Below are 9432 nucleotides of genomic sequence, written 5' to 3' on the forward strand. Positions count from 1 at the left end.
CTCTGTATTTTGTGTTTTTTCATTGTACATCAGGTATTTTCCTATATTTAACTCACTGATCATGTAAATGTTTTTAAAATCTCAGTTGAGGATTATTATATCAGAAACAAAGAAAAACGAAGGAATTAGTGACTTTCAGTAAATACATCATTAATATAAATCCAGTGTCCATCCACTGTCACAGATCAGACTGCAGGGGTTAATAATTGTTTTATTCTGTTTTGTTCAGTTTGTGGTTTATGCTGTTCATGTCATTTATTTTATTTGTTAGGGTTTGTTTTATACATTTTGTATTCACTTTTGTTAATTTTATTGAACTTAAACCCAGCGTGTCTATCCACTGTCAATGATCCAATTCCAATTACTGACATGTATTGATAGGATTAGTGGATCAACAGGTATTAAACAGTTTAGATCAGTAGACGGTTTAGGTTGACGGTGGATGTTTGGGTCTTTATGGGTTAAAGTGCCTTTATAAACTGCAACAATTATGCATAAACAAGTACATAAATCAAACTGCAATTTTAAAGTGCCTCAAATAATTGCAGTAATAATATTACTCATTAAAGTGCATAAATTAAAGTGCTTCAGTCAGCTGCAATAATAAAATAAATAAAAGAAATGTACTTTTTTTTTTTACATTGAACTGCCAGAGTAAACCACAAAAATACAGTGCATGAACGTACACAAATGCTTTGTTTTGGTGTAAATATTTGAAAGAACAATATCTGAGTTAACAGCCTCAAAACTTCAGGAAACGTGAGGCATCTCTTCTTTTATGTGCGACAATGGTGTTATAAACAAAGTTTTTAACATCCTTCCATGACCGTTGGGCTAAAGCCCTCTCTTGTTCGATGCATGCTGTGCAGTCCTTCTTGCCAGGAACTTTCCTCTCCCCTACAAACCTGCCCAGGTGTTTATTCACAGCACTCTTCTCTTTCTCAGTCCAGGGCCGCTTCACAGAAGACTTAGATGGGGCTGTGAGTGACACAGAAGGTCTGTTAGATCATGGACATCACAATGAAGCTTTATTGGCATCACTGACCGATTACAGAAACAGAATATGATGGAGGCTTTGAATTGTCATGTGTTTTTTTTCTTCATTTCTTACTCACGTGTTTGTTGTTTTTTTGGAGGTGTTTTTTTGCTCTGTGTCAGCGGTACTCCTTGGCTCACATCTACAACAGGAACAGACAGAATATAATACAATTGTTTATGATAATATCTACATGGCATAGCACAACAGCTGGTTGACCAGAGGAAAGAGTGTTTTATAATAAAAATGGTTAACTCACTGTCTGTGTCTGAACCTGCTGTCTCTGTGTCAGCGAGGGGGTCCGTTCCCTTTGTGGAGGACATTTCAGGGTCTCCATCTAAAAAATAACCCAGCATAAGCCTGCATACTGTGGATGAAGTGCAAAGCACAAGCTCCTAAAATCATCTGTCTGTATGTGTAATCTGACGGCTCTACGTTTAATTCACTGATCAAATATCATGTACAGCATCATCACTGTCTCATACCGTCATCTCTGCCTGTCTTCTTTCTGACAACATCAGAGATGGAGGTGGAAACTTCACCTGTGAACATCAGTCATTCTAAATTAGCCCTCAGTAGTGTATCGTTAACTGTTTATGAATAATCTGAGTGGCGCAAGATTAACATTAGGCAGACCAGAGGCATAAGGGTTTGTTTCATAAAGAACAAATCTAACTGATATTGAATTGAAATATTCATTTTGAATATGAAGACAGCAGCAAAGATTATTAAGAGAAGACAAAAACACACTAAACATAAAATAATCAAAATGAAAATGCCAGGAAACCTATATATTTAAAAAAAAAAAAAAAGTGGGAAGAATAACATAACTTCTCACTTCTACATAAATCAATTAAACCAATAACAAGGATGTTTGTTAACTCACCATCTGTGTCTGAACCTGCTGTCTCTCTGTCAGTGAGGGGGTCCATTCCCTTTCTGGAGGACATTTCAGGGTCTCCATCTGAAAAATAACACAAGCTAAGCTGGTATACTGTAGCTGTACCATACATCTGTGTGTAATCCAACGGTTTATTTACTCAACTCTGGTAGATCAGTCAGGGAGACTATGACACAATGATTCAGCATTTAAATGATGCTTTTTCCTCATTGTTGTACTCACGTCGTTTCAGTCTTTTCTTTGTTTGTGGTTTATTCTTCTGTGTCAGCAGGATTTCTGCACCCTCATCTATAACAACAACAGATAAACATTAGGTCCTGTTCATAGATCTTCTCAGGTACACATTATCATTCAAGAGTTCATGGATACAACTGTTTATGATAATATCTATATGGCATAGCACAGGAGTGTCAAACTGATTTTAATTCAGGGGCCACATGCAGTGCCATATAATCTCAAGTGGGTCAAACTAGTAAAATAATAACTGTAAAAAAGTAAAATTACATCATGAAAACCATTACATTTACAAAGTTTAATTAAAAATGTAAATAACATGAACAACCTGAAATTAGAAAATAAGAGGACCAGAAAAGTTGACCAGAGGAAAGAGTATTTTATAATATAAATAATTAACTTACCATCTGTGTCTGAACCTGCTGTCTCTCTGTCAGAGAGGGGGTCCATTCCCTTTGTGGAGGACATTTCAGGGTCTCCATCTGAAAAATAACACAAGCTGAGCTGGTGTACTGTAGCTGTACCATATACAGTGAAAGCATCTATGCATAAACTGACGGTTGACTGTACCCTCATGTATAGGTTTGTATGTGCACCATCATCATCAGTGTGTCATACCTTCATCTACTTCTCTGCCTGTCTTCCTTCTGATGACATCAGAGGTGGAGGTGGAACTTTCACCTGTGAACATCAGTCATTCTAAATTAGCCCTCAGTAGGAAGGGACAAACAAAGAATGTCTTTATTAGCTTACAGTCCATTCATTTCACACCTAGGTCTGACAACCGTGAAATGAGACTTAGTGAATTCTGTGTATTTGGCTTCATGTTCAAGAAAGATACAATTATTTGTTCATACATTCTTTCATTTTACTGTACATATTTCTGGTTCTAAATGGTACTTGCGTCACATCATGTGCATTTGTAGCGGTCATTGAAAGATGCTGTTCTACAGTATGTATGTATAATATTGATGATTTATGTAGCCATAGTAGCATAATGATGGTATTAAGAAGTGGATTCATTTAAGTTTGGTGGCGCTGAAGGCCTAGATGTGAAATGCATGGCTTGCCACTTCTCCAAAATACATACACAGTGTATACATACCACAGACAAATGGCTCAATTGTTTTGAGGTTCTTCCCTGCCAAAGACCTCGTGCCTTCCTCCATTGCAAACAGAAGTTTGCTTATTTTTGCGATTTGAAAGGTTTTGTCCGTCTGTCGATAAAAGTCCCGATGAACTCTGATGTCGTGACCCATAAACCTTGCCACTTGTTCCAGCTCTTGTTCACTAAGATCCAGGAGTTGACAGAGTGTGGCCACCTGTTTTCGTAGTTTAGTTGATCTCAGGAGTTCAGGGTTTTCTGCTTTACTTTCCACTGCGTATTTTCGCAGACAGTCGCATCCACGAATACTTGTCATTACACCCGGTCTTGCGAACAGATAAGGATTCTCTTCAAGGACGCCTGCTTTCTCTCTCCATGTAACTAACAAATCAACTGAATTCTTCATTCTTTCAGTCAAGAAAATAGGAACCTTCCTACTTCTTTTCCCTCTGACTTCTATGCGGGTTAGTAACTTACTCAGCTCTTTCTCCAGAGGTGACAGAGTTTCATAAATGTCCTGATTTATGGGGTTTGTACACGCCTTCTTGTAAGCCTCAACAGTCAAGCGTGATGCTTCCCCTTCACGTCGTTTGTTAAAGACAATGACCTGTGCCAGTACCGTCTCATTTAATGTCCTGTAGGCCATTAAGCTCTGCTGTTGCGTTAGTTCATCCCGTGCTTTGTCTTCCACCATTCTGAGGTGGTTTCTCAGAGTCATCACATCTCTGGTGAGGGGGATGTCATCCTGTTTATTCCATCTCTTCTCTTGAATACTCTGGTGTGCACTCACAGACACATCACATTTCCAGTTTTTATCCAGAAGTTCCAAGAACTTTTTACCTCTCTTCTCTTCAAGGTCGTCATCATTCATAAGTGCCTGTCCTATGAGGACTTGCACTGCTCCTTTAAGACAGAATCCTATTTTTACTGCTGTAGAAGGTTTTCCATATTCATTTTTGCCTGGACTAAACTCTGTCAGCTTCTTCGCAACATTTACAACAAATTTAAATTTTGATGGGACACACACATCCTGAAGAACCTTCACAGTCTTGTCCATCTGTTTGGCTACCAACATAAATCTACCAAGCTCCCTAAGTCTTTGTGCTATGTACTGGTGCCTTGATTTCACTCGTCCATGTTTTGCATAAAGTGCATCACCATATCTACAAATCAACACATCACTCCTTATGTGAAAAGACACATCATCTTGCCGCATCTTATTAATGATATCCTCACATCCACCTGACAGAGCTGCATTTGGAAGCAGAGTGGCAGCGAGACTTTGGACTCTACTTCTTGTTTTTTTTGTGCCACCCTCTAGATGTTTCTTACTCCGACATACAGACTGGTGTCTCCACAGATCCCACTTCACAAACATTCCATAACAGTGTGGGCATGGTAAATAATCTTTAGCACTAGCTTTCTTTGAGGGTTGTTTCCAAGTTATTAGTTCTCCACTCCCTTTTTCTAAGACATGTGTGTTGTGCTTGTAGTCTCCTTTATTGCGGAGTTTTTCCAAAAGAACCTTTCGTTGCTTGGAGCCTATCTCAAAGCTGAAAGCATAGGCGACATCCTTTTTGTCCATGTGTTTCCTCTGCAGGTGCCGTGCCATCTTTAGAATTGCTTTGTTGCAGTAAAAACAATAATGTTTTTTGTCCCATGTTCGTTTCTTGGCTCCCCTTTTTGTGCACGTTTTTATTGAAACAGTTGATGTCACTTCTGTCTCCTTTGTATTTTGTTTACTTCTTCGTTTCTGATACTTTTGGGGGTTCTTGCCTTTATTAATGGTGTACTTGCCATTTTTCTGACTTGAAAGTTTTTCAGGGCTTTCCCATTCCTCCTCACTGGATGATGCTGGCGTATTGGGATGATACTCTTCCTCTGAGCCTACATCACTGCTGGATTCGCTGTCGGATGAATCAGTTTTCTCCAAGACTTCACCCAGCTGTAAGGAGAGAGCATCGTTAGAAGACAGTGGATGCTACCGTCTATATGAGCAGTGAAGACATCTGTTATACTGTAGTTCAAGGACCTGTTAGATATGCAACTCTGCTGCATCTTGGTGGATATTAATTCTCATAATAACATAACTGACAACAGGTCTTTGTATGGTTGAAAGTTTAAGTGATGAAAAAGGCATAATGACAGATTTGGAAAAATACATACCCCTGGTGAAGTGTCAGCCATTTGTGTTGGTCTGTCAGTCATTTGTCTCTGGACATAAAACAAAAGGAGACAGCAACATAATGTGTATCATCTTTCATATGGGGAACTGAGACTAACATCCTAAAATAAACAAACATATGAGTCAATCATTTCAGTTCAATAAATTCAATGAAGGACAAACCCTCCCAAATAATAAACATCACATTTAAAATATGCAACCAAATATTTGCCTTAATTCCATGCTAACTGTATTTACTCTGTAACCAGCTTCCAGATTTCAGAAGTGTGTCTGAATAATCAAGTAAGTTCTTGAGATGAAAGCATGAATTTTTATTCATTAATGATTGCACAAACTGTTTATGATGTGGAATAAAGATTTTCATCACTTTATTGAGGTGAGACTTTAAGCTTCAATGACAATTCAATCTGAAAATAAAAACACTAAGCCTTATCACCTCAGAATTAGTTTTTCCTGAAGTACTCAACAGCATTTATATTATTTAACTTATTTATTTCATTTATTTAACCTGGAAGTCCCATTGAGATTAGAAATCTCTTTTGCAAGGGAGACCTGGCCAAGGTAGCAGCCAACAAAGTCCAAATGATACAAAACACGTATATGATACACAATAAACTATAAAACAATAAAACACAGTCCAGTCAATCAACCATAATGGCATCAAGAGAAACAATGACATTCCTCCCTCACTGAATTCCCCATGATACTTTTAAAATCATCAACAGAAATGAGTGGATGTAGTTTTACAGTTTTTTTAATATTATTCCACAACCATGGAGCATCGTAGGAAAATGTTGTGTTTCCAAAGTCTGTCAGAGGTCATGAACAGTCAAATGGAACCACTTGGAGGAACGTAGATGGACAGGACTATGGTTAACAGACAGAAGATTACTGAGGTACTTAGAGAGTTTACCCATCAATGCTTTATAGATGAATAGGAACCAATGTTTTTGTCTATGAGCGGTTAATGATGTCCAGCCCTCTGGACCATAGAGAGTGCAGTGGTGAGTGAGAGATTTTGCATTTGAAAGGAAACGTAAAGAAGCGTGATATACTGAGTCAAGGCTCTTCAAAGTTGAGGTAGCTGCATGTCTGTACAGTATATCACCGTAAACAGTCACAGACAGAAAGGTGGCTTCCACAAGTCTTTTCTTTGCAGTGATGTGAAACAGGATTTATTTCTAAAATAAGTTGAAGCTACTGGTACTGTACAAGAGTTGGAGAGCATTTCATTTTATCTAAAACAATGTGCAATGCCCATTAATTAACCCTTTAAGGACAACCATTATAACAGGCTGCTTGTATTTGGTTTTTTTTTTTGCAAAATAGTGCCAGAAAATATGTTTTTTGCAACTTCTTTAGTCAAGTCAAGTCTGGTACAGGTTCATACCATCTTCCAATTATTAATGTGAAAAAGATAATTCTTATAGCAGACAGGAGCAGTTGTTTGTTTACCTGCTTTACTAGTTTCAGCTACTTCCTGTAGCCTTCGTCAGATGCGTCACATGATGCTACAATGACATGTCTTATATGCTTAGAAGAATTCTTCATGTCATTGTAACATTATGTGATGCTTCTGACGAAGGCTACAGGAAGTAGCAGAAAACTAGTAAAGCAGGTAAACAAACAACTGCTCCTGTCTGTTATATGAATTATCTTTTTCACAATAACAATCAGTATATGTCCATTACTACTACTACTACTACTACTACTACTTCTTCTTATTCTTATTATTACTATTATATGTAACAAACGCATAAAACCATGCTACAGCAAATAATATTTATTATTTATTATAAATTAATATTTATTATGAAAAACTACATGTTCATAATGAAATTATAATAAGAAATAACCTTTCCTCTGTTCGATGTGTTGGTCCATTGTAGTTTGTCTAGATCATTGTGTGTCCATGTTGTTGTCGTTCTTTTTGGTTCTTTCTAGTTCATGTTGATCCTGTGTGATAGTCTGTGTTCACTTTGTGTCTAGTTGTAGACAGAGCCCCTCATTTCACTGACAAACACATCCATCGTCTGATTCACATACACACACTGCATCTGTGTACGCCCTGGATACGTCTGGAGATATAGATATATATATATATATATATATATATATATATATATATATATATATAATTTTATTTTATTTTATTTTTTTCACATACACAAATATACACACATTTATAGAAGATTTACACATACAACTATATATCAACTATACAAACAATTTAATTTTAATTTTGATAAAAGCATTTAGTCTTACTTAAAGTTTGAAGTGCTTTATTAACACGGAACTGTTATTGATAAACTGTGTAGTCACTGCAGTGTGCAATAATAAACATAACTATTGAGCAAAACAGACCAATGAACAATCATTATGTGATCCATGAGGACATTTTTACTTTAAGAGGAAATAAAAAAAAAAAATACTTGCAAACTTGTACATCTGTCCTTATTCATGAGCCCCAAATTCTAAATGAAATTCAACATTATGAATTTTCTATTGTTTTATGATCACAGGTTCTGTCTGAAAAGAAGTGGCAACATTTTAATCAGTGAAAGCACACTGACAAAAAAAAATTAATTTAATGATCAACCAGTGTGCTATACTGTATTCTGCAAAAACATAAACAACTGAATGTAGAATACTGTACAAAGAAATTTTCCAAATCTAAATCTTATCTTAATAAAATGAATGTTTTAACTTATTTGTGTATGCATTTGTTTATTTAGTTAGTTAGTTAGTACTGTTAAAATATCAGAATTCTGAGTGAATTTTTCTTTAGATAGGCAAAGGACATTTATTGATTACATATAGGCTATTAAATAAATGTTTATTAAAAACTTAAAAGCATTTAAAAACTTATAAACAACTTAGGCATTTATTGAGTCACTAAAATCCTGTAGAGTCTATGGAAACATCAGCATGATTATAAGCATCCTCTGGTAAATTCACATCCATATACTGTAGGAAATCTAGCTGATCACATCATGATGTCCCTGACCATATGGACTTCAGGAGATGATTGGGGTATGGAAAACACCATGAGCACCAGAAAAAAAACACATGCCCACACCTTTTACAGTTTGCCTTGAACCCACTGCCACTAACGCTGTCAACCCAGAGGTTCAACTCTTCCCACTCACGTCTGTACATTTGCAAATGTTTTTGCTTCTTTGGACGTGGTGGAGTTTCAGGTGTAGACAGAGTTCGAATTTTATTTCTCTAAGAATGTCTCTATCTCCAAAGAAGTGTCCTAAATATAATTATATGACAACATGCGCTCTCCCGGAGCGACAGCCACAGACGTGTGCCCTAGACCTTAACCTTAAACTTATTTTAAAAATCACATAAGTTTTCACATGGTAATTAACACCCATCACTCTGAAAACAAAGAGGTTTATCTTTACATTATTATCATTAACATTAAAAACACTTCAGAAGTTAAAGCTAGCAGCTAGCATTAAAAAGTTAAAGCTAGCAGCTAGCATTCAAAAGTTAACGCTAGCAGCTAGCATTACACAAAAGTATGTCAGACTCGTTCAGCTCTTACCTGTAATGAAAGTGAGGAGTAAAAGCGTTCTTCACAGCGGTTATGGTGATTTCTGAGTCTCTGAATCCTCTTCTGAAACCTTTCCAGTTTGATATTGGTTGCTGGACTATTCCTCTGAGATGGAACTGAATTGAGTTCTGCCGTCCTCTGCCTGTCCGGCGCATGCGCTTTGCACTCCGCCCCCTGCGAAGTCAGTGCAGGTAGAGGAGCAGGGTGGGGGAGGGGCAGCAGAGTGGGGGATGGGCAGCAGAGTGGGGGATGGGCAGCAGCTAAGCCTGAGCAGGAGTCACAGTAATTCCCAACTGTGCTGTGAGACTGTAAGGCCTGTTTAAGTGAATGAAAGGACAGAAATACAGCAAATAAAGACACTAGGAAGATAAGTGACTGAGTTTAACATGAAAAAGGCAAATAAACA

The 9432-nt window shown here is 37.1% G+C and overlaps 1 protein-coding gene across 1 annotated transcript; it reads right to left on the bottom strand.

Annotated features, from left to right (window-relative positions):
* Positions 1-346: 346 nt before the first annotated feature.
* LOC115425182 (uncharacterized) lies at positions 347-9184 on the bottom strand. Its single transcript, XM_030142564.1, has 11 exons — positions 9018-9184; positions 5443-5490; positions 3277-5221; positions 2790-2852; positions 2576-2653; positions 2160-2225; positions 1923-2000; positions 1522-1578; positions 1296-1373; positions 1116-1178; positions 347-978 (listed from the first exon to the last, which is right to left on the bottom strand). The coding sequence occupies exons 2-11, from the start codon at positions 5482-5484 to the stop codon at positions 743-745; spliced, it is 2706 nt and encodes a 901-aa protein (XP_029998424.1). The 5' UTR covers positions 5485-5490; positions 9018-9184; the 3' UTR covers positions 347-742.
* Between the last annotated feature and the right edge of the window lie 248 nt (positions 9185-9432).

This window comes from Sphaeramia orbicularis, chromosome 9 (assembly GCF_902148855.1).
Source record: "Sphaeramia orbicularis chromosome 9, fSphaOr1.1, whole genome shotgun sequence".
Classification (NCBI taxonomy): domain Eukaryota; kingdom Metazoa; phylum Chordata; class Actinopteri; order Kurtiformes; family Apogonidae; genus Sphaeramia; species Sphaeramia orbicularis.